General features: G+C 46.9%; 1 protein-coding gene across 1 annotated transcript in view; it reads right to left on the reverse strand.

Moving 5' to 3' along the window:
* The window catches only part of acox3 (acyl-CoA oxidase 3, pristanoyl), a 197628-nt gene that overhangs the window by 171058 nt on the left and 403 nt on the right, over positions 1–26167 (reverse strand). The window contains exon 2 of the mRNA XM_072573388.1: positions 4783–4970. Coding sequence (XP_072429489.1) covers positions 4783–4947 — 165 coding nt within the window. The 5' untranslated portion in view covers positions 4948–4970. The remainder of the gene's footprint in view (positions 1–4782; positions 4971–26167) is intronic.

Below are 26167 nucleotides of genomic sequence, written 5' to 3' on the forward strand. Positions count from 1 at the left end.
ACATGCCGCAACCCAAAGGACTAGCCACACTACCATACATCAGGAGCATTTCCGAACTGACAGCCAGACTACTGCGACCACTAGGACTCATAACAGCACACAAACCAACAGCCACGCTCAGACAACAACTCACCAGAACAAAGGACCCGATACCCAACATGAGCAAAACTAATGTAGTGTACAAAATCCCATGCAAGGACTGCACAAAACACTACATAGGACAAACAGGAAGACAGTTAACAATCCGTATACATGAACACCAACTAGCCACGAAACGACACGACCAGCTATCCTTAGTAGCCACACACACAGATGACAAGCAACATGAATTCAACTAGGACAAAACTACCATTATAGGGCAAGCCAAACAGAGAACTGCCAGGGAATTCCTAGAGGCATGACACTCATCCACAGACTCTATCAACAAACACATTGACCTGGACCCAATATACCGGCCACTACAGCGGACAGCTCGAACTGACAACCGGAAGCGGCAGAGACAGGCCACTATAAATGCCGGAGGAAACAGCACAGAAGCGCTTCACAGGAGGCTCCCAAGCACTGAGGATGTCACCTAGACAGGGGACAAAACGTTTGCAAGACAAATTCCCAGCTCGGCGAACAGAACCATAAGAACCTTAGTCTTGCCTCATTAACTGCCTCTGTCTTTTCTCAGCCCATATCTGCAATTGATCTATATAGAACAAAGAACATTACAGCATAGCACAGGCCCTTCGGTTCTTGATATTGCGCCAACCTGTGGAACCAATCTGAAGCCTATCTATATTTATCCAACTATTCCATTTTCATCTATATGTTTATCCAATGACTATTTAAATGCCCAGAAAGTTGGCGAGTCTACTACTGTTACAGGCAGTGCATTCCATGCCCCTGCTACTCTGAGTAAAGAAACTACCTCTGATATCTGTCCTATATCTATCACCCCTCAAATTTAAAGCTACGTCCCTTCATGTGAGCCATTACCATCTGAGGAAAAAGGCTCTCACTGTCCACCCTATCCAACCTTTTAATTACCTTATATGTCTCAATTAAGTCACCTCTCAACCTTCTTTCTTACGAAAACAGCCTCAAGTCCCTCAGCCTTTCCTCATAAGTCCTTCCCTCCATACCAGGCACCATCCAAGTAAATCACCTCTGAACCTTTTCCAAAGCTTCCACATCCTTCCTATAATGCGGTGACCAGACTTGTACACAGTACTCCAAATGTGGCCGCACCACGTACAGCTGTAACATGATCTCTTGGCTCTGATACTCAATCCCTCTACCAATAAAAGCCAACACACCATATGCCTTCTTAACAACCCTACCCAACCTGGGTGGCAACTTTCAGGGATCTTTGTACATAAACACAGAGATCTCTTTGCTCATCTACCCTACCAAAAATCTTACTATTAGCCCAGTACTCTTTGTTCTTGTTGCTCCTTCCAAAATGAATCACCTCTCACTTTTTCACATCAAACTCTATTTGCTACCTCTCAGACCAGTTCTGCAGCTTATCTACTTCCCTCTGTAACCTGCAACATCTTTCAGCACGATCCACAACTCCACTGATCCCCGTGCATTCTGCAAATTCACTTCTAGCCTTCTATGTGCTCATCCAGGCCATTTGTAAAAAAGACAAACAGTAGACCCAAAACAGATCCTTGTGGTACACCACTAGTAACTGAACTCGAGGATGAACATTTCCCATCAACCACCACCCTCTGTCTTCTTGCAGCTAGCCAATTTCTGATCCAAACTGTTAAAACATCCTCAATCCCATGCCTCCGTATTTTCTGCAATAGCCGACCATGGGGAACTTTATCAAACGCTTTATTGAAATCCATATACACATCAACCACTTTACCCTTGTCCACCTGTTTGGTCACCTTCTCAAAGAGCTCAGGAAGGTTTGTGAGGCATGACCTTCCCTTCACAAAATCATGTTGGCTATCTCTCATCAAATGATTCCTTTCTAGGTGATTATAAATCCTATCTCTTATAACCCTTTCCAACACTTTATCCACAACTGAAATAAGGCTCACTACTCTATGGTTACCAGTTATCTCTACTTCACTTCTTGAACAAGGGGACAACATTTGCTATCCTCCAGTCTTCTGGCACTATTCCTGTAGACCATGACAATATAAAGATCAAAGCCAAAGGATCTTCAATCTTGTCCCTGGTTTCCCAGAGAATCTGAGGATAAATCTCATCTGGCCTAGGGGACTTCTCTATTTTCACACTTACCAGAGTTGCTAACACCTCCTCCTTGTGAACCTCAATTCCATCTAGTCAAGTAGCCGGTATCTCAGTATTCTACTCTACAATTTTGTCTTTTTCCAGTGTGAATACTGACGAAAAATATTGATTAAGCTCTTCTCCTATCTCCTCGGACTCCACCACAACTTCCCATTACTGTCCTTGATTGGCTCGAACTTTACTCCAGTCATTCTTGTATTCTTGATATATCAATTGAAAGCTTTAGGGTTTTCCTTGATTCTATCTGCCAACAACCTCTCATGTCCCCTCCTGGCTCCTCTTAGTTCTCTCTTTAGGTCCTTCCTGACCAGCTTGTAATTCTCAAGCGCCCTTACTGAGCCTTCGAGTCTCATCCTAACATAAGTTTTCTGCTTCCTCTTGGCAAGAGATTCAACTTCCTTAGTAAACCATGGCTCCCTGCCTGACAGGTACATACTTGTGAAGGACATACAGTAGCTGTTCCTTGAATAAGCCCCACATTTCAATTGTGCCCATCCCCTGTAGTTTCCTTCCCCATCCTATGCATCCTAAATATTGCTTTATCGCATCATAATTGCCAATTACCTATTATAATTCTTGTCCTGCAGTATATACCTATCCTTTTCCATCGCTAAAGTAAATATAACCGAATTGTGGTCACTATCACCCAAGTGCTCATCTACCTCCAAATCTAATACCTGGCTGAGTTCATTACCCAGTATCAAATCCAATGTGACTTCGTCTCTTGTTGGCCCACCTGTGTACTGTGTCAGAAAAGCCTGCTGCACACATTGGACAAAAACTGACTCATCTAAAGTACTCAAACTATAGTATTTCCAGTCAATATTTGGAAAGTTAAAGTCACCAATAACAACTACCATGTTACTCTCGCTCCTATCCAGAATCATCTTTGCAATCCTTTCCTACACATCTCTGGGACTTTGCGGAGGCCGATAGAAAACTCCCAACAGGGAGACCGCTCCTTTCCTGTTTCTAACCTCAGCCCATAGATGCTCCTGACGTTGAAGTAGACACACTTCAAACCACTTTCCTGCTTGCCGGTACACTCTTACAACCTTGAAACCATATTTCTGACCTCACTACTCTTATCCTCCTTCCTGGACATTGAAGCTACAATTTAGGTTCTCACTTCTGCTGAATTAGTTTAAAGCCTCCTGAAGATCATTAGTAAATTTCCCCCCCAGAATATTGGCACCCCTCTGGTTCAGGTGTAGACCATCCTGTTTGTAGAGGTCCTACCACCCCCAGAATGAGCCCCAATTATCCAGGTTTCCTAAACCCTCCTGCCTGCACCATTCCTGTAGCCAAGTGTTCAACTCCTCACCTTGCTAGCATGTGGCACAAGCAACAAACCAGTGGTAACAACTCTGTTTCTTCTAGCTCAAGCTCTATCCCAGTATATCCTATGACAACATTCTATACTATCCACAACTCCACCAATCGTTGTGTCACCTGCAAACTTACTAACCCAACAATCTACACTCTGTCAAAGTCATTTATGTATATCACAAACAGTAGAGGTCCCAGTATGGATCCCAGCAGAACACAACTGGTAAATGGGCTTCAGCCAGAATACTACCCTCTCCCTACTATGGGCAAGCTAATTCTGAATCCAAGTGGCCAAGTTCCCGTGGATTCTATGCATCTTAATCTTGTCAATGAGCCTACCATGAGGGATCTTGTTGAAAGCCTTATTAAAATCCATGCAGCCAACATCTACCGCTCTACCCTCACCGATCACCTTTGCCACCTCCACAAAAAAATTCAATCAAGTTAGTAACACATGACTTAGCCAATATAAAGCCATGCTGACTGCCCCTAATGAGGACAAGCTTTTCCAAATGCACGTATATTCTATCCTGAAGAATTCTCTCCAATAGCTTCGCAACCACTGATGTGTGGCCCACTGGTATATAGTTTCCTGGATTATCCCTATTTCCCTTCTTGAACAGAGAAAAACATTAGCCACTCAACAGTCCACTGGGACCCTCCAAGTGGCTAGCGAGGATACAAATGAGTCAAGGCCCCAGCAATTTCCTCCCTTGCCTCTCTTAATAACCTGGGGTAGATACCATCAAGCCTGAGGACTTGAGGAGAGGGTTATTTCTTGTGTTCACGTAACTCTGATGCAAACTGAGCAATGACATCAGTACAATGTGAGCCTTAACAATGAATGATCGAGAGGGAGTGGAACAGTAATCAATTCCAGAAGTTTATTACTTTATTGAACTTTCATATGTTTACAAAGGAGAGATCAAAAAAGACTATGAGGGCAAGATGTTTCATTACATTTCAAAATGTACTGAAATACTGTGCTTCAATGAGTTGGGTACACCTGCTGTACAGCCTCCCTTACTATTCAATTCAAACCAGAATTTGGGGCATGAGGTTGGGGCAGGGAGAAATGATTTCCATCCCTAAGTTAGTTTCCTCAATTAGGATAGCAGAATTTCTGTGAAGAGGTGTTGCATTATGCCATCTGAATCAGTAGCCCAAGAATATTATTTGGTGACATCTTACCTTTACTCTGATAATCTCTTCTCCATCCCAAAACAAGGCCAATTCCTTCCAATTAAAAGAGGCTTTTTTCCGATATAAATCTAATGGACCACTGGGAAAATCCTGCAGTAATGAATCCAAAGTATTTTTCTCAACGCTGCCTTCCTCAGGACAAACTGCACTCATTTCGGCTTCTGATGCAGATTAATCTATAGCAACAAATATATGAAATTATGAAAAACAGTTTAAAAATTTGTTTCACAATATTCGAGGAAGCAAAAAAACTAGATCCAGAACTTATAATGCACTTCAAAGCAACTGAAAGAGATATTTTGGACTGGATTTTCATCTTTAAGGTTATAGTAGGAGTCTCTGGAGTGCAGTTATCTCGCACTCAAGTGGATACCTGAGCATCAGCTAAGGGTTTTGTTGAAAGTACAGAAATCATTAGAACCTAAGAGAACAGGGGAAGGATATTTCGTGCCTTAAGTCTGCCCCACATTTCACCAGTCTATCCATGCCCTCCTCTGTAAACATTCTACTCATGTTTACTAAACTTCAGTTTGTATCATCTACAAGCTTTGAAATTATGCTTCTGGCCAGGTCATTAATGTAAATCAGAACAAACGATGGTTCCAATACGGCTCCCTATATGCTTTCCACCAATTTATCCACAGTTCGAAAAGTAATGTTCTCCACTAATCTCTCAAGCCCTGACCCAGACTTGCATTCACACAGTTAATGGCGCTTTAAGGTATTGATTCAGCTTTGCTAACAAGTCTATGATGTGGTACTTTAATTAATGGTTTCTGAAAGTCCATATTCATACTATTACTAGCTGAAATCTATCGCATCACTGCAACAGTAGCAGCAGTCTGTACTATCAACAAGATGCAGTCTAGAAATTCACAAAAGATCCTTAGACAGCACCTTCCAAACCCACAACCACTTTGATCTAGAAGGACAAGGGCAGGAGGTGCTTGGGAACACCACCACCTGCAAGATCCCCTCCAAATCACTCACCAACCATCACAGTTGTTGCGTCAAAATTCTGCAATGCCCTCCCTACTGGCATTGTGAGTCAACCCACAGCAAGTGGACTGCAGCGGCTCAAGAATGCAGCTCACCACCACCTTCTCAAGGGCAAACAGGGTGGGCTATCAATACTGGCTAGCCAGCAATGCCCAAGTTTCACAAGTAAATAAAAAATAATGAACTCAATCAGGTTTGCCAGAAACTATTTCCTTTTAAAAAACCATTTTCAATGATGCAATGTCATACTGATGACAAAATTGGCAATCTCAGCCAGTTGATCCCGAAAATTTTACTTCACTAATATCTGCAGAATACACACAAATAAGTACAGCTGTCCCACAGGCCAATCAAACATTTACACTTAAGGAACAAAACCAATCAAGCAACACCTGAGAGCTCAGGTATTCCTTTTGAATAGAGAGAAAGAGAGACAGAAAGAGAGAGAGAGAGAGAGAGAGAGAGAGAAAGAAAGAGAGAGACAAAGAAAGAGAGAGAGAGAGAAAGTGAGAGAGATAAAGAGAGAAAGAGACAGACAGAAAGAGGGGGAAAGAGAGAAAGAGACAGAGAAAGAGGAGGAAAGACAGAGAGGGGGAAAGAAAGGGGGAAAGACAGAGACATAGAGAAAAAGGGGGAAAAAAGAGAGAAGGAACGGGGGGGAGGGAGAGAAGGAACGGGAGGGGAGGGAGAGAGAGACGGGGGGGGGGGGGAGGGAGAGAGAGACGGGGGGGAGGGAGAGAGAGAGAGACGGGGGGAGGGAGCGAGAGAGAGACGGGGGGAGGGAGCGAGAGAGAGACGGGGGGGAGGGAGAGAGAGAGAGACGGGGGGGGAGGGAGAGAGAGACGGGGGGGGAGGGAGAGAGAGACGGGGGGGAGGGAGAGAGAGACGGGGGGGGAGGGAGAGAGAGACGGGGGGGGGAGGGAGAGAGAGACGGGGGGGGGAGGGGGAGAGAGAGACGGGGGGGGGAGGGAGAGAGAGACGGGGGGGGGAGGGAGAGAGAGACGGGGGGGGGAGGAGAGAGAGACGGGGGGGGGAGGGAGAGAGAGACGGGGGGGGAGGGAGAGAGAGACGGGGGGGGAGGGAGAGAGAGACGGGGGGGGAGGGAGAGAGAGACGGGGGGGGAGGGAGAGAGAGACGGGGGGGGAGGGAGAGAGAGACGGGGGGGGAGGGAGAGAGAGACGGGGGGGGAGGGAGAGAGAGACGGGGGGGGGAGGGAGAGAGAGACGGGGGGGGAGGGAGAGAGAGACGGGGGGGGAGGGAGAGAGAGACGGGGGGGAGGGAGAGAGAGACGGGGGGGAGGGAGAGAGAGACGGGGGGGGAGGGAGAGAGAGACGGGGGGGAGGGAGAGAGAGACGGGGGGGAGGAGAGAGACGGGGGGGGAGGGAGAGAGAGACGGGGGGGAGGGAGAGAGAGACGGGGGGGAGGGAGAGAGAGACGGGGGGGGAGGGAGAGAGAGACGGGGGGGGAGGGAGAGAGAGACGGGGGGGGAGGGAGAGAGAGACGGGGGGGGAGGGAGAGAGAGACGGGGGGGGAGGGAGAGAGACGGGGGGGGAGGGAGAGAGAGACGGGGGGGGAGGGAGAGAGAGACGGGGGGGGAGGGAGAGAGAGACGGGGGGGGAGGGAGAGAGAGACGGGGGGGGAGGGAGAGAGAGACGGGGGGGAGGGAGAGAGAGACGGGGGGGGAGGGAGAGAGAGACGGGGGGGGAGGGAGAGAGAGACGGGGGGGAGGGAGAGAGAGACGGGGGGGGAGGGAGAGAGAGACGGGGGGGGAGGGAGAGAGAGACGGGGGGGAGGGAGAGAGAGACGGGGGGGAGGGAGAGAGAGACGGGGGGGGAGGGAGAGAGAGACGGGGGGGAGGGAGAGAGAGACGGGGGGGAGGAGAGAGAGACGGGGGGGAGGGAGAGAGAGACGGGGGGGGGAGGGAGAGAGAGACGGGGGGGGAGGGAGAGAGAGACGGGGGGGGAGGGAGAGAGAGACGGGGGGGGAGGGAGAGAGAGACGGGGGGGGAGGGAGAGAGAGACGGGGGGGGAGGGAGAGAGAGACGGGGGGGGAGGGAGAGAGAGACGGGGGGGGAGGGAGAGAGAGACGGGGGGGGAGGGAGAGAGAGACGGGGGGGGAGGGAGAGAGAGACGGGGGGGAGGGAGAGAGAGACGGGGGGGGAGGGAGAGAGAGACGGGGGGGGAGGGAGAGAGAGACGGGGGGGGAGGGAGAGAGAGACGGGGGGGGAGGGAGAGAGAGACGGGGGGGGAGGGAGAGAGAGACGGGGGGGGAGGGAGAGAGAGACGGGGGGGGAGGGAGAGAGAGACGGGGGGGGAGGGAGAGAGAGACGGGGGGGGAGGGAGAGAGAGACGGGGGGGGAGGGAGAGAGAGACGGGGGGGGAGGGAGAGAGAGACGGGGGGAGGAGAGAGAGACGGGGGGGAGGGAGAGAGAGACGGGGGGGAGGGAGAGAGAGACGGGGGGGAGGGAGAGAGAGACGGGGGGGGAGGGAGAGAGAGACGGGGGGGAGGGAGAGAGAGACGGGGGGGGAGGGAGAGAGAGACGGGGGGGGAGGAGAGAGAGACGGGGGGGGAGGGAGAGAGAGACGGGGGGGGAGGGAGAGAGAGACGGGGGGGAGGGAGAGAGAGACGGGGGGGGAGGGAGAGAGAGACGGGGGGGGGAGGGAGAGAGAGACGGGGGGGGAGGGAGAGAGAGACGGGGGGGGAGGGAGAGAGAGACGGGGGGGGAGGGAGAGAGAGACGGGGGGGGAGGGAGAGAGAGAAGAGAGAGACGGGGGGGGAGGGAGAGAGAGACGGGGGGGGAGGGAGAGAGAGACGGGGGGGGAGGGAGAGAGAGACGGGGGGGGAGGGAGAGAGAGACGGGGGGGGAGGGAGAGAGAGACGGGGGGGGAGGGAGAGAGAGACGGGGGGGGAGGGAGAGAGAGACGGGGGGGGAGGGAGAGAGAGACGGGGGGGGAGGGAGAGAGAGACGGGGGGGGAGGGAGAGAGAGACGGGGGGGAGGGAGAGAGAGACGGGGGGGGAGGGAGAGAGAGACGGGGGGGAGGGAGAGAGAGACGGGGGGGGAGGGAGAGAGAGACGGGGGGGGAGGGAGAGAGAGACGGGGGGAGGGAGAGAGAGAGAGAGAGAGAGAGACGGGGGGGAGGGAGAGAGAGAGAGAGAGAGACGGGGGGGGAGGGAGAGAGAGAGAGAGAGACGGGGGGAGGGAGAGAGAGAGAGAGAGACGGGGGAGGGAGAGAGAGAGAGACGGGGGGAGGGAGAGAGAGAGAGACGGGGGGAGGGAGAGAGAGAGAGACGGGGGGAGGGAGAGAGAGAGAGACGGGGGGAGGGTGAGAGAGAGAGAGAGATGGGGGGAGGGAGAGAGAGAGAGAGACGGGGGGAGGGAGCGAGAGAGAGACGGGGGAGGGAGCGAGAGAGAGACGGGGGGAGGGAGAGAGAGAGAGACGGGGTGAGGGAGAGAGAGACGGGGTGAGGGAGAGAGAGACGGGGGGAGGGAGAGAGAGACGGGGGGAGGGAGAGAGAGAGAGACAGGTGGAGGGAGAGAGAGAGAGCCTGGGGGGGAGGGAGAGAGAGAGAGCCTGGGGGGGAGGGAGAGAGAGAGAGCCATGGGGGGGAGGGAGAGAGCGCGAGCCTGGGGGGGGAGGGAGAGAGAGAGACGGGGGGGGGAAGAGACGGGGGGGAGGGGGAGACGGGGGGGAGGGGGGGAGAGACGGGGGGGGAGGGGGGGGCAGGAAGAGAGAGGGCGGGGGAAGAACAGTGGGGGGAAGAAAAGTGGGGGGGGAAGAGAAGAACAGTGGGGGTGGGGGGGGGAGAAGAACAGTGGGGGGGGGGAAGAACAGTGAGGGAGGGGGAAGAACAGTGAGGGGGGGGAAGAACAGTGGGGGGGGGGAAGAACAGTGGGGGGGGGGGAAGGAACAGTGTGGGGGGGGAAGGAACAGTGTGGGGGGGGAAGGAACAGTGTGGGGGGGGAAGGAACAGTGTGGGGGGGGAAGGAACAGTGTGGGGGGGGAAGGAACAGTGTGGGGGGGGGAAGAACAGTGGGGGGGGAAGAACAGTGGGGGGGAAGAACAGGGGGGTGGGGAAGAACAGGGGGGTGGGGAAGAACAGGGGGGGAAGAGGGGGGGGAAGAGGGGGGGGGAAGAGGGGGGGGGAAGAGGGGGGGGAAGAGGGGGGGGGAAGAGGGGGGGGGAAGAGGGGGGGGGAAGAGGGGGGGGGAAGAGGGGGGGGGAAGAGGGGGGGGAAGAGGGGGGGGGAAGAGGGGGGGGGAAGAGGGGGGGGGAAGAGGGGGGGGGAAGAGGGGGGAAGGGGGGTGGAAGAGGAGGGGGAAGAGGGGGGGGAAGAGAGGGGGGAAGGGGGGGGAGGAGGGGGGGGAAGGGGGGGGAAGAGGGGGGGGAAGAGGGGGGGAGGGGGGGGAGGGGGGGGAGGGGGGAGGAAGTGGGGGGGAAAGGGGGGAGGTGAGGAGGGGGGGTGAGGAGGAGGGGGGGAAGGGGGGGAAGGGGGGGAAGGGGGGGGAAGAGAGGGGGGAAGACGGGGGGCGAAGACGGGGGGAGGGGGGGAAGGGGGGGGAAGGGGGGGAAGGGGGTGGGGGGGGAAGGGAACGAAAGCGAGAGTGGGGGAAAGCTAGAGAGTGAAAGGGAGAGAAGAAAGAAGGAGAGAGAGAAGGAGACAGAGAGAGGAGACAAAGAAAGGGGAAAGAGAGAGAGGGAAAGCAAGAAAGAGGGGAGATTGCGATAGAAAGGGGGAGAGAGAGAGAGAGAGAGAGAGAGAAAGAGAGAAAGGGAAAGCAAGAGAGAGAGGGGTAAAAAGAGAGAAAGGGAAAGCAAGGGAGAGAAAAAGAAAGTGGGAGAGATTGTTTCCATTGCTGGTAACATGATTGGCAAAATACTTACTGACAAAAGCAAAATTTGCTTTTGTTACGTAGCAAGTCGTTATAATCTGGAATATATTGCCTGAGAAGGTGATAGGAGAAGCTCCAATCATGACTCACAAAAATCAATTACAAAAGCATGTAAACATGGAAACATAGAAAATAGAGGGGTAGGTCATATGACCCTTCAAGGTAAAAACAATGACTGCAGATGCTGAAAACCAAATACTGGATTAGTGGTGCTGGAAGAGCACAGCAGTTCAGGCAGCATCCAACGAGCAGCGAAATCGCTGGATGCTGCCTGAGCTGCTGTGCTCTTCCACCACTAATCCAGCATATGACCCTTCAAGCCTGCTCCACCATTCAACATAATTATGGCTGATCATCAATTCAGTACCCTGTTCTCATTTTCTTCCTATATCCTTTGATCCATTTAGGCCTAAGAACTATATTTAGCTCTTTCTTAAAATCATTCAATTTTTTGGCCTCAATTTAATTCTATGGCTGAGAATTTCAGAGGCTCACCACACTCCAGGTGAAGCAGCTTCTGTTAATCTCAGTCCTAAATGGTCTCCCCCATATCTTTGACTGTGATCCTTGGTTCTGGGCTTCCCGCTTATCAGGAACATGCTTATGATGATGTTTATTCTGCCTAGACCTGATTTAATTTTATAGGTTTCTATGAGATCCCTTATCATTCTTTTCCACTAAATACAATTAGATCTTTAGTTTATTTAGATTAGATTAGATTTCCTTCAGTGTGGAAACAAGCCCTTCGGCCCAACCAGCGATTGTATAAATTTCTAATCAGCAACGCTTTACATTTCCAGATGATCGTGTCACTGAATTTATTTTGACTTTAAAATTTGTGACCTTTTGATTTATCCCTGCTTAAAGTCAATAGAACCAGTGATAAGTAAGACTGGACACTTTGTACTTTTAGTATAAATGACCAAAGAACAAAAAGTAATATGACTTGGATAGCATACCCCTTTGGATTACATTTTTAAATATTTTCTAAGCAACCTGTTAGTACACATCTGTGAAGCAAGTGGGACTTGAACCTGGGCCCTTTGCTCAGAAATAGGGATACTATCAGTGATTACAGACTTGTGCTACTCTTGAAGGAAATGCTTTTCTTCCAACTGCCCAAGGTTTTTATCACTCTCTGTGCAAAAGGCTCCAAAGCACTTCTTTCACAAAATCATTCTTTCAATTAATTATTGAAATAAATGTCAGGTACTTTGAGAAAAGCACAAAAAATGAGCTATGTCGTATTTAAAAGAATGAACAAAGATTGTGGACTGGTAAATCAACAGGATTCATGTTAAATGGGAAGATGAGGAATAACCATAAAATTTAGTTAAAAATCACAACACCAGGTTATAGTCCAACAGATTTATTTGGAAGCACTAGCTTTCGAGGAGCTGTCTCTTGCAGCACCTCGAAAGCTAGTGCTTCCAAATAAACCTGTTGGACTATAACCTGTGGGATTTCTTTAACTTTGCCCACGTCAGTCTAGCACTGGCACCTCCAAGTCATAAAATTTAGAATATTTCTATTGCAAGATTTTTGCAAATGAAGATGCAAATATTATTGAATGAAGTGATCACATAATTTCAATTCCATAACATGATCAGGGAATAATTTAGAATTGGCTTAATAGGTAAATAGTTCAAATGTTCTTCAATAAACAAGGTACAGCTCAAAATTTAAATCTATATTTGTAAAACAGTAATATATTTTTAATTATTACAGTCAGTATGGTATTGAAATGTGGAATAAACATTTTGATGACAAAATCAAAATATGAGCTTATGTACATTTTGAATATAATTATGACCACACCTACAGGAGGATACATAAAGAATATGTAGTTGCTGTTCAAAATCTTTTCAGATTAAGAATGAGCATGTTTGGCTTTCCCAAAGCTAGGGATATAGAGACCGGTGAGCCTGAGATCAGCGGTGGACAAGTTGTTGGAGGGAATCCTGAGGGACAGGAGTTACACATATTTGGAAAGGCAAGGACTGATTAGGGATAGTCAACATGGCTTTATGTGTGGGAAATCATGTCTCTTGAACTTGATTGAGTTTTTGAAGTAACAAAGAGGATTGATGAGGACAGAGTGGTGGATGTGATCAATATGAACTTCAGTAAGGCGTTCGACAAGGTTCCCCATGGGAGACTGGCTAGCAATGTTGGATCACATGAAATACAGGGAGAACAAACCATTTGCATACAGAACTGGCTCGAAGGTAAAAGACAGAGGGTGATGGTGGAGGATTGCTTTTCAGATTGTAGGCCTGTGACCAGTGGAGTGCCACAAGGATCAGTGCTGGGTCCACTGCTTTTCATCATTTATGCAAATAACTTGGATGTGAACATAATGAGATATATTTAGCAAGTTTGCAGATTGGAGGTGTAGTGGACAGCGAGGACGGTTACCTCAGAGTACAATGGGATGCGGATCAGATGGGCCAATGGGATGAGGAATGGCAGATGGAGTTTAATTTAGATAAATGTGAGGTGTTGGAAATGCAAATCAGAGCAGGACGTATACACTTAATGGTAAGGTCCTAGGGACTGTTGCTGAACAAAGAGACCTTGGAGTGCAGGTTCATAGTTCTTTGAAGTTAGAGTCACAGGTAAACAGGATAGCGAAGGCAGCATTTGAGATGCTTTCCTTTATTGGTTAGAGTATAGGAGTTGGGAGGTCATGTTGCGGCTGTACAGGACATTAGTTAGACCACTTCTGGAATATTGTATGTAATTCTGGTCTCCTTCCTATAGGAAGGATGTTGTGAAACTTGAAAGAGTTCAGAAAAGATGTACAAGGATGTTGCCAGGGTTGGGAGGATTTGAGCTATAGAGAGAGGCTGAATAGGCTGGGGCTGTTTTCCCTGGAGCATCGGAGGCTGAGGGGTGACTTTATAGAGGTTTATAAAATCATGAGTGACATGGATGGGATAAATAGACAAAGTCTTTTCCCTGGGATGGGGGGAGTCTAGAACTAGAGGGCATAGGTTTAGGTTGAGGGAGTAAAGATATAAAAGGGATCAAAGGGGCAACTTTTTCACACAGAAGGCAGTACGTGTATGGAATGTCCTGTCAGAGGAAGTGGTGGCATCTAGTACAATTACAGCATTTAAAAGGCATCTGGATGGGTATATGAATAGGAAGGCTTTAGAGAGATATGGGCCAAGTGCTGGCAAATGGGACTAGGCTAAGTTAGGATACTGGCTGGCATTGATGAGTTGGTCCAAAAGGTCTGTTCCCATCCTGTACTTCTCTATGAATCTATTACACCATTTCAGAGGGACAGTTTTAATTGAAAAAATATTGGAGGTCAAAATTTCTCAAAGAAGAGAAAAGGCAAATTTGCAGGAATGTAGAACTTAATGAAAATGCAATTTGGTTGATACTGTTGCACAGAAGAATAACATTCTTTCAATTTTTGATAAAAGGGGACTTTGGAGACAGTTAATATTTAATCTCAGATATACATTAGCAATGAAAAACAATGACTGAATTGTCCGAAATCAGGAAATGTATAACAAAATATAAATGCTAATTAATTACAGCTTGGACATAAACATAACACAGGGATAGTAAACTGAAGATAATTGTAATGAAATCAGATGACAGAACTGAGAAGAGCACAACAGAGGAGTGGTCAGGAGAGACATTGTGCAAACAGTTCATGAACAGAATTTTAGCATACCTAATTTTATCAACTTAGCAAAATGATAGTTCCCCTTGTTTGTGAATCAGGTAGCCATGGTTCAAGCTATATTTCAGATCTTGAGCACAAGACTGTTGGGCAATCACTGGCAATTCAGGGAATGCAATATTGGCATACATAATCCTTTGCTAAACTGATCTGCTGTTTTAAATTTCAAAGTGAATGTGCAGGATCCTATAAGATTATTTGAAGATTAACAGGGAAATTTTGTTGGTTTCCTGACCAATCCTCTTCCCTCAGCAATAGGATAAAATTCAGATTGATTAGTATTTTCTCACTGTTCTTTGTAAATACTTTTTTTTGTCAATGCAATTAATTCAGCTCCATGTGGGAAAAGGAACAGTCAGGCTACCTGACTAACAAGCCAATGAAGGCAACCTGTCAGTTGCAAAATGGGTGGAGGGTGGGGAATATGATCAAGGCACTGGATATAAGGCAGAAGGGGTGATTTCTGACAGTGAAGCTCTGACTTGTACCTTGTAGACTGTGAACAGGCTTTATGGATTCAGGTGGTCAGTTACTTACTGCAAGATTCATAGCATCTGACCTGCTTGGAGCTATAGTATTTATATGGCTAGGCCAGTTCAGTTTCTGTTCAATGGTAATCTACAGAATGGTAATAATGAATATTAAGGGGTGTGATCAGATGAGGTCTTATTGGAGATGGTCATTCTCTGGCATTTGCGTAATGGACAGGTTATAAGCCACTTGTCAGCCGAAGTCTGGGTCTTGTCCAGGTTTTGCTGCATTTTAAACTGCACAGTTTCAGTATTTGAGGAGTTAGAATGGTGCTTAATGTTATGCTAAACATTGAGATGACTGATCTCCAACAACCATTTTCTTCCTTTGTGCCAGATGTGACTCCAACCAGCAGAAATGTTAATTCCTATCAATTTCAATTTTGCTAGGACTCTTATTTGGACTTCAGTACGCCATTCGACAAGGTTTCCCATGGGAAACTGGTTAGCAAGGTTAGATCTCACGGAATACAGGAAGAACTAGCCTTTTGGTTACAGAACTGGCTCAAAGGTAGAAGACACAGGGTGGTGGTGGAGGGTTGTTTTTCACACTGGAGGCCTGTGACCAGTGGAGTGCCACAAGGATTGATGCTGGGCCCTCTACTTTTCATCATTTGTATAAATGATTTGGATGCGAGCATAAGAGGTATAGTTAGTCAGTTTGCAGATGACATCAAAACTGGAGGCGTGGTGGACAGTGAAGAGGGTTACCTCAGATTACAACAGGTCTTGATCAGATGAGCCAATGGGCTGAGAAGTGGCAGATGGAGTTTAATTCAGATAAATGTGAGGTGCTGCATTTTGGGTAAGCAAATCTTAACAGGACTTATACACTTAATGGTAAGGTCCTAGGGAGTTTTGCTGAACAAAAAGACCTTGGAGTGCAGATTCATAGCTCCTTGAAAGTGGAGTCGCAGGTAGATAGGATAGCGAAGGTGGCGTTTGGTATGCTTTCCTTTATTGGCCAGAGTATCGAGTACAGGAGTTGGGATGTCATGTTGCGGCTGTACAGAACATTGGTTAGGCCACTGTTGGAATACTGCGTGCAATTCTGGGCTCCTTCGTATTGGAAAGATGTTGTGAAACTTGAAAGGGTTCAGAAAAGATTTACAAAGATGTTGCCAGGGTTGGAGGTTTTGAGCTATAGGGAGAGGCTGAACAGGGTGGGGCTGTTTTCCCTGGAGCGTCAGAGACTGAGGGGTGACCTTATAGAGGTTTACAAAATTGAGGGGCTTGGATAGGAAAAATAGACAAAGTCTTTTCCCGGGGGTGGGGGGAGTCCAGAATTAGAGGGCATAGGTTTAGGGTGAGGGGGAAAGATATAAAAGAGACCTAAAGGGCAACATTTTCATGCAGAGGGTGGTACATGTATGGAATGAGCTGCCAGAAAAAGTGGTGGAGGCTGGTACAATTGCAACATTTAAAAGGCATTTGGATGGGTATATGAATAGGAAGGGTTTGGAGGGATATGGGCAGGATGCTGTCAAGTTTGACTCGATTGGGTTGGGATATCTGGTCGGCATGGACGGGTTGGACCATAGGGTCTGGTTCCATGCTGTATATCTCTCTGACTCTAAATACCACACTTGGGCAAATGCATAATTGATGTCAAGAGCCATCACTCCTACCATACATCTGGAATACAGTTCTTATGTACATATTTGAGTGAAATCTGTCATGAGATTAGGAGCTGAGTGGCTCTAGCGGTACCCACACAGAGTATTAGTCTCCTAAGCAAGTCCTGTTTAGTAGCACTGTTGATGACGTCTTCCATCACCTCACTAATTATCAAGAATAGACCAATGAGGTGGTAATTGGTCAGGATGGATGTTTTGATCTTTATTTATAGGACATAACTGGACAATTTCCAGTGTTGTAGCTGGATTAGAACTTAGCGAGAGGTCAGGCATCCATCCAAAATGGAGGCAGAGTAGCGGCACAACATCTATTACAGAGACATGGGTAGAACAGGGACAGGATTGGCTGTTGCAGGTTCCAGGGTTGAAATGATTTTGTAGGGTCAGAGGTGGGGGTAAAAGAGGGGGAGGTGTGGCATTGCTCATCAAAGATAGTATTACAGCGGTGGAAAGGATGATGGATGAAGACTCGCCATCTGAGGTAGTTTGGGCTGAGGTTAGGAATAGGAAAGGTGAAGTCACCCTGTTAGGAGTTTTTTTTACAGGCCTCCTAAAGTCCTAGAAACATAGAAGAAAGGATTGCGAGGATGATTCAGGAGAAGAGTGAAAGTAATAGGGTGGTTGTTATGGGGGACTTTAACTTTTCTGATATTGATTGGGAAAGCTATAGCTCGAGTTCCGTTAGATGGGTCGGTGTTTGTCCAATGTGTGCAGGAGGGTTTCCTGACACAATATGTAGACAGGCCAACAAGAGGTGAGGCCATACTGGATTTGGTTCTGGGTAACGAACCAGGCCAGGTGTTAGAATTAGAGGTAGGTGAGCACTTTGGGGACAGTGACCACAATTCGGTGACTTTTACTCTAGTGATGGAGAGGGATAAGTGTGCACTGCAGGGCAAGAGTTATAGCTGTGGGCAGGGAAATTATGATGCGGTGAGGCATGACTTAGGATGCGTGGCTTGGAAAAGTAGGCTTCAAGGAAAGAACACAAATGATATGTGGAGCTTGTTCAAGGAGCAACTATTGACTGTCCTTGATAGGTATGTACCTGTCAGGCAGGGAGGAAAGGGTCGTGTGAGGGAGCCGTGGTTTAATAAGGAATTGGAATCTCTTGTTAAATGGAAGAGGGCGGCCTATGTAAAGATGAGGCATGAAGGTTCAATTGGGGCGATTGAGTTTTATAAGGTAGCCATGAAGGTTCTGAAGAGAGAGCTAAGAGCAGCAAGGAGGGGACATTAAAAGTTCTTAGTTGGTAGGATTAGGGAAAACCCGAAGGCTTTCTATAGGTATGTCAGGAAAAAAAAATGACTAGGGTAGGAATAGGTCCAGTCAAGGATAGTAGTGGGATGTTGTGTGTGGAGGCTAAAGAGATTGGGGAGATACTGAATGAATACTTTTCGTCAGTATTCACTCAGGAACAGGACATTGTTGCTGATGTGAATACTGAGTCACAATTAATTAGAATGGACGGCTTTGAGGTATGTAGGGAAGAGGTGTTGGAAATTCTGGAAAGGGTGAAAATAGATAAGTCCCCTGGGCCTGATAGCATTTATCCCAGGATTCTCTGGGAAACAAGGGAAGAGATTGCAGAGCCATTGGCCTTGATTTTTATGTCCTCATTGTCTACAGGAATAGTGCCAGAAGACTGGAGGATAGCAAATGTGGTTCCCTTGTTCAAGAAGGGGAGTAGGGATAACCCTAGTAACTATAGGCCGGTGAGCCTCACTTCTGTTGTGGGCAAAGTCTTAGAGAGAATTGTAAGGGATAGGATTTATGAACATCTGGATAGGAATAATGTGATCAAGGATAGTCAGCATGGTTTTGTGAAGGGCAGATCGTGCCTCACAAACCTTATTGAATTCTTTGAGAAAGTGACTAAGGAGGTGGACGAGGGTAAAGCGGTAGATGTGGTGTATATGGATTTTAGTAAGGCATTTGATAAGGTTCCCCATGGTAGGCTACTGCAAAAAATACAGAGGTATGGCATTGAGAGTGAGTTGGAGGTTTGGATTAGGAATTGGCTGGCTGGAAGAAGACAGAGGGTAGTAGTTGATGGTAAAGGTTCATCTTGGAGTGCAGTTACTAGCGGTGTTCCGCAAGGATCGGTTTTTGGGACCACTGCTGTTTGTCATTTTTATAAATGACCTGGAGGAGGGGCTAGAAGGTTGGGTGAGCAAGTTTGTGGATGATACGAAAGTCAGTGGAGTTGTTGACAGTGAGGAAGGATGTGTCAGGTTACAGCGGGACATAGATAAGCTGCAGAGCTGGGCAGAAAGGTGTCAAATGGAGTTCAATGTAGCTAAGTGTGAGGTGATTCACTTTGGTAAGAGTAACAAAAAGATGGGGTACTGGGCTAATGGTCGGATTAGTAGTGGATGACACTTGGTAGTGTGGATGAGCAGAGGGATCTTGGTGTCCATGTACACAGATCTTTGAAAGTTGCCACGCAGGTAAATAGTGCGGTGAAGAATGCAATATTTACCAGGATGTTGCCTGGTATGGTAGGAAGATCGTAAGAGGAAAGGCTGAGGCACTTGGGGCTGTTTTCATTGGAGAAAAGAAAGTTTAGGGGTGACTTGATAGAGGAGTACAAGATGACTAGGGGTTTAGATAGGGTTGACCATGAGAACCTTTTTCCACGTATGGAGTCAGCTATTACGAGGGGGGAATTGCTTTAAATTAAGGGGTGGTAGATATAGGGCAGATGTTAGGGGTAGATTCTTTACTCAGCGAATCGTGAGTTCATGGAATGCTCTGCCAGTAGCAGTGGTGGACTCTCCCTCTTTATGAGCATTTAAACGGGCATTGGATAAGCATATGGAGGATAGTGGGCTAGTGTAGGTTAGGTGAGCTTGGATCGGCGCAACATCGAGGGCCAAAGGGCCTGTACTGCGCTGTATTCTTCTATGTTCTATAACATTTCAGCAGCTGATCCCTGGGTCACCTGTTTCCATCTACTTTTTTTAATAAGCAAAATCCTCTTTCTTTTCCTCTGCCTTTTTCTATTTGCATTTTGCAGTGTCTTCAGGAGGGCTTTGGCAAAAAGAGGGCAAACGGCAGCAATAACTTGGGGGCAGTATGTTCTCTGATTCAAATTACAGCAGATGCTGGAATCTGTACTGAAAACAACAAATTCTGGAGATGACAGCAGGTCAGGCTGCATCCATGGAGAGAGAGCAAGCTAACATTTTGAGCTTAGATGACTCTTCACCACAGCTGAAGTAAAGTGTGGAGGAGACACCATTTATGTTAGTGTGCATGGGGAATAGTGGGTGTACAGTGCCAGTGAAGAAAAGATGTTGATACTTCAGATTAAGTGATCAGAATGTGTGAATGGCACAACACAATGGTGTGTTTCCTGCCAGACAGCAAATGTGAAGGGGGAGGGGACGGGAGCGTCTTATAACAAATTAAAAGACAGGGAAGCCATTACGTCACCAACCTCATTCCAGTACCTCTGGAGATCTTCCTCCCCACTGCATCCAAACTAGTAGTCTGCTTCTACACCCGGTCGGCCCCAATGAGCTTATTTCCTCTTTCCTTGACTCCATTCTCTTTCCACTTGTCCAGACCCTGCCCACCTACATCTGCAATTTCTCTGATGCCACCCACCATATTGACAACTTCCAGGTCCCAGACCCGAACTGCCTCCTGTTCACTATGGATGTTCAATTCCTCAATACCTCCATTCCCCACCAGAATGGTCTGATAGTTCTCAGCTTCTGCCTCGACCAGAAACGTGAACAATCCCCATCCACCACCACTCTCCTCCCCTTGGCCGAACTTGTTCTCTCACTGAACAACTTCTCCTTTAATTCGTCTCATTTCTGCCAAGTCAAAAGAGTGGCTATAGGCACCCACCTGCCTCTTTATGGGGTATGTGGAACAATCCTTGTTCCAGTCTTACAGCGGCCCCCACCCACAACCTTTTTTTCTTAATCTGAGCAACCAACATCTTTTCTTCACCACCACCCTACACCCACTACCCCCAGACACCCACACACCCCCAAACTACAGCATAAATGCTGTCCCCTCCACTCTTTATTTTAGCTCTGAAGAAGAGTCATCTTCTTTGAAATGTTAGCTTGTTGTCTCTCCATGCATGTTATCTGACCCACTGTAATCTCCAGCATTTATTGTTTTCAGTACACATTTTAGAATTTAGCAGCAGCAGCAACTAACCCAAGGAGTGTGTTTCAAGGGCCTGTGGTAACGTCAGCACTCGGGTCTCTGGGGATGGGGGCCCATTTACCCTATGGAGTAAGACTACTGTATGGAGAAAAGACTTTTAGATCTGGATGCTTCACCCTTTCCTCTTAGCTTTTTTTCTGTACTTTTACTTTTGTTTTCTTTTTGAGTTCTGTCTTTCGTATTTTAGATTGTGTTTTCTTTTTGTATCTAAGATAGCTGATTTTTTTTTGCTCCAAATTCAGGCTTTTGCACCCAAGATGGTACCAGAGCATAGCGACTTTGTAAATTTTGCTCTATACTTCTGTACTCTAGTAAATGTGACAATAAAATCTAATTCTAAGTTCTGGAATCTAAGTCTTCAGCATTACTGCTGGAATATCATCAGGACTTACAGCCTTTGCAGTATCCCATGCCTCCAGCTATTTCTTGATGTTATGAAGAGTGTATCAAAATGTATTTGAATACCATTCTGCTGCTGCTTCTCATGGCTCACAGTTCCCCAAAAGCACCCAGTTTTGAGTCATATCTGTTTAAAAGTCTACCCAATTTAGCACTGTGATTAGTACCACACCACAGGATGGAGAGAATTCTCAGCGGCAAGGTGGGACTTCATCTCCTCAAAGTCCTTTTAAAGAGATTGAAATGAATCATCCATTTGGCACTTCTGGCTGAATGTTGCAAATACTGGTCTTATATTTGTCCTGATATCATGGGCCCTCCATCATTAATGGGGATATTTGTGGAGTTTCCTCCTCCTGAGAGTTGTTTAACTGTCAACTACCATTAGATATATTACAGAACATAGATCTGTTGTGTTGACTGTGGAATCACTAAACTCAATCTATCATTTGGTGCTTATGTTGTTTGAGTCCTTTTTTGTAGCTGTACCAGGCTGACACCTTATTTTTATGATGTGGAGGTGCCAGTGTTGGACTTGGTGGACAAAGTTAAAAATCATCAGCACCAGGTTATAGTCCAACAGGTTTATTCAGAAGTACATTCTTTCAGAGCATGCTCCTTCGTCAGTGAGCTAGCTGGTATTGTATGATTTCTAATCTTTTCTTTTAGTTGCACCAGGTGCTGCTCCTGGCACATCTTTTTAAATGGAATCATAGATTAATAGACCAGGCCATGAAGGAACATAGATTCATCAGGTGAGGGGTGGCAGGGTTCCTTGACCATTGCTCATGATTGACTTGATCCCAGGAGACCACATGGACCACACATCAATTTTGAGCACTCACTGGGCAATTTCCTCCTGATTATATACTACTGTGCTGCTACTATAGCCAGTGAGACAGACCACATCTGGAAGTGGTGATGATAATGGTGGTGTCTCGAGCATTATCGGCCAAGTATGATTCCACAAATATGACTGTGTTTTAGATTGTTGTTTGATTAGCCTCTGAGACATTTCTTACTGCCCCCAAATGTTAGTAAAGAGACCTTTGTAAGGTCAATAAGACTAAGTTTGCCGCAGTCATCTCTGTGCCTATGTAGATGATAGCTGAGCCATTTTGTTTCTTTCATTGTTAAGACTTTCTGGTGGTTTGATACAACTAAGTAACTTGCTAGATCATTTCAAGACAGACAAGTAGGAGGCTGAAAGAAAACACAGCAAGCCAAGCAGCATCAGGAGGTGAAGAAGTCAACGTTTCAGGTATAACCCTTCTTCAGACTAGGGGTTGGTGTAAGGGGAGCTGCAGATAAAGTGGGGGGCGTGGGGGGGGCAGTGTGGTGAGGTACGGATAGGTGAGCACAGGTAGAGGGTATGACCTGGTTGGTCGATGAGAGGAATGAATCCGGTTGGGAATCGGAAGGAAGGGTCAGTCAGAGGAATGGAAGGAAGGGGGAGGGGCTAGGAAGAGTTCAAGGATGCGAAGGGAGGTTATTTGAAATTGGAGAACTCAATGTTGAGTCCTCCAGGCAGAAAGAGGTGCTGTTCCTCAATTTGCAGTTTGATTTGCTGTATCAATGGAGGAGGCCGAGGATGGCCATGTTGGAAAGGGAGTGGGAAGTGGACTTAAAATGGGTGATGACTGTGAGGTCAGGTTGGCCCCTGTGGGCTCGACCAAGATACTCAGCGAAACATGCTGAGTTTATGTTTGGTCTCCCTGATGTAGAAAAGACCACGTTGGGAGCACCGAATACAGTAAACTAAGTTTGAGGAGAGGCAGGTGAGCTGCCGTCTCACCTGGAAGGACTGTTTGGGATCCTGGATGGAGATGGGAAGGGTGAGGGGCACTTCAAGAGGCATTAAAGAGTTAATTACACTTGTGGTGTGGAGTCACATGTTGGCCAAACCAATTAAGGTTGGCAGATTTCCTTCACTAAAGGGCATGAAATGATGCGATTCTGTGTCAATCGATAATAGTTTCATAGCTTTTGATAGACTCTTAATTCGAGCACTTTAAAATTCAAATTCCATCACATGATTTAAACCCAGGTCCCGGCACATTGCTGGAGTCTTTGGAATACTAGTTCCAAAGCAATATGACTACACTATCTTGTCTCCTAAATCTATTTTTTATGGGATAAGTATTAGGCAAGACAGAAGAGAATTACTCTTCTTCAAAAATAGAGCCAAGAAATAGGCAGCACAGTGGCTGAGTGGTTAGCATTGCTGCCTCAGTGCCATGGACCAGAATTAGATTCAACAGTTGGGGGGGGCATCTATGTGGAGTTTGCACATTCTCTCCCTGTCTCCATAGGTTTCTCCCAATGGTCTGATTTCCTCCCACAGTCCAAAGATGTGTAGGTTAGGTGCATTAGCCTTAGGGAAAGAGTAAGAGGATCAGTTCAGGTGGGACACACTTCAGAGGGTCGGTGGCGGGAGCCGGGCACATTTGCTCAGCAGAATTAAGGACATCTGTTCTTGGTGTCAATGGAATGGTGTATAAAGGTGATAGCATTTGTTCACTGGTGAAATGTGTTGCAGTACTTCCTTCTCACCCCGGGGGCTGGAGACGCGCACATTTCACAGTGGGATGTCAGATAACTAAATTTCTGGTTGTATCAAAGACTCTTAACAAAACTCATACTCAATAGGAAATGAACTTGTAATTTAATAAGCTGAGTGGAATATATAAGTAATAGAACAATCCTGATGCAGTTTCAGGTATACCACACTGAGCAGATTTGAATTTATGAAGCTCAGCTCCCTTGTCTTTACTGTTCTGGAGTGTGAATGTTTCATTACCCTTACAGGCTAGGAAAGCACGAAGGCTGAAACTGACATAGTAAGAAAGTTGGAAGATGTTAATGTGAGAGTGAGAAAAACATTCTTCGGTAAATTACATTCACTGACTGAAGGGTTTAAGGGAGAGAAAGAGAGAGACAGAGATACAGGGTCAGAGAGAGACAGAGTGGAAGCTGGTGGAAAGATTAACTCATTGTGGTCTGATTTGAGTGAACACTGGCTTGTCATGGATTGAACGTTTGTGTTGTTCCCTGGAGCTCAAGATTCGTGAATGTTATGAATTTAATTTGCATTCTGGGAATCTAAGGTGATTTTCAAGGAAAAAGCCATTTTGTAGGGCAATGATATTGGGCATGTTAGCTGAGCAAAGTTATCTCATGACCTTTTTGACATAGTTTAGACTAGTCTCTCGTTATGATGTACTAGCCAAATGCCATTTTATTGCTGCTTATCTGATTAAGGACATGTGGTGTTTTTGTAATTTTAATACCAAGTTCTTTAAAAAGACATCTTGTTTGCAGCAATAAGGGGAGTAGCCTAAGAGATCCACTCTGCTAATGATTTTAGAACCTTAGCTCATACCTGGCTTGTAGGTATCTATGTTATAGTGCAACATTGATGCCATTGGTAAATAAACGTAATAATTTAAACTAAACTGTCTGTGAGAGTTTTATATTCCAGACTATCAGAGTATGATCTCTGGGACAAACAAGGAGAGGCTTACAGGTCAAGTCCATCAGGGATTCCCTGAGCTGTCTCAAATAGGTACTTAACACCAAGATTCTATGAAACGTTTTAAATCTACTTGAGAAGGCGAACTGGTTTTGTTTAGCGTGACAGGGGATCTTATCGGACTGTACACTGTCAAAGACTCTGAGGGGGTTTGATGGAGTGGATGCTAGGAGGATGTTTGCCCTTGTGGGGAAGCCTAGAATCAGGGGACAGTTTAAAATATTAGGAGTCTCCCAGGCCCATCTAAGACAGAAATTAGAATATCTCCCTTTCAGAGGGTCACCAGTGTTTGGAATTCTTTTCTTGAGAGCACAGTGGAAGTACTATTGAAAATACGTAAGGAGGAGTTGGAGAGATTTTCAGAAAAACATTCTTGGGACGTTTGCTTCACTGGCTAGGTCAGTGCCCATTCGCTGCCCATTCCTAATTGCCCAACAGACAATTAAGAGTAAACCAGATTGCTGTGTCAGAAGTCACACATACACCAGACCAAGAAAGGACAGCTGATCTCTTTCTGGAAGGGACATGAGGGGATCAGGTGGATTTTTGCATCGACACGGTCACCATCAGGCTAGTCATGATTTGGAGACGCCGGTGTTGGGCTGGGGTGTACAAAGTGTAAAAAAAAATCACACATCACCAGGTTATAGTCCAACAGGTTTAATTGGAAGCACTAGCTTTCAAAGTGCTGCTCCTTACTCCACAACCACCTGATGAAGGAGCAGGGCCCTGAAAGCCAGTGCTTCCAATTAAACCTGTTGGACTATAACCTGGTGTTGTGTGATTTTTAATCATCAGGCTAGTTTTTTATTCAGATTGCAGGACAAAAAGAAAACTTCTGCCTTGCTCGAACTTGAATTCTTATTGCCAGAAATTTAAAACAAAATACTGCAGATGTGGTAAAACAGTGCTGGATAAACTCAGTGGGCCCTGCAGCATCTGTGGAGAGACAGAGACAAGCGGGTACAGAGGCAAAGTCTTTTCCCTGGGGTGGGGGAGTCCAGAATCAGAGGGCATAGGTTTAGGGTGAGAGGGAAAAGATATAAAAGAGGGGCAACTTTTTCACACAGAGGGTGGTACGTGCATGGAATGAGCTGCCAGAGGATGTGGTGGAGGCTGGTACAATTGCAACATTTAAGAGGCATCTGGATGGGTGTATGAATAGGAAGGGTTTGGAGGGATATGGGCCAGATGCTGGCAGGTGGGACTAGATTGGGTTGTACAAAGTTAAAAATCACACAACAACAAGTTATAGTCCAACAGGTTTAATTGGAAGCAGTAGCTAAGGAGCGACGGTCCTTCATCAGGTGATATCACCTGGTGGAATATCGTTCCGAAAGCTCGTGTGCTTCCAGTTAAACCTGTTGGACTATAACCTGGTGTTGTGTGATTTTTAACTCTGTACACCCCAGTCCAACACCGGCATCTCCAAATCATAGACTGGGTTGGGATATCTGGTCGGCACGGACAGGTTAGACCGAAGGGTCTGT

This window comes from Chiloscyllium punctatum, chromosome 1, assembly GCF_047496795.1.
Source record: "Chiloscyllium punctatum isolate Juve2018m chromosome 1, sChiPun1.3, whole genome shotgun sequence".
Classification (NCBI taxonomy): domain Eukaryota; kingdom Metazoa; phylum Chordata; class Chondrichthyes; order Orectolobiformes; family Hemiscylliidae; genus Chiloscyllium; species Chiloscyllium punctatum.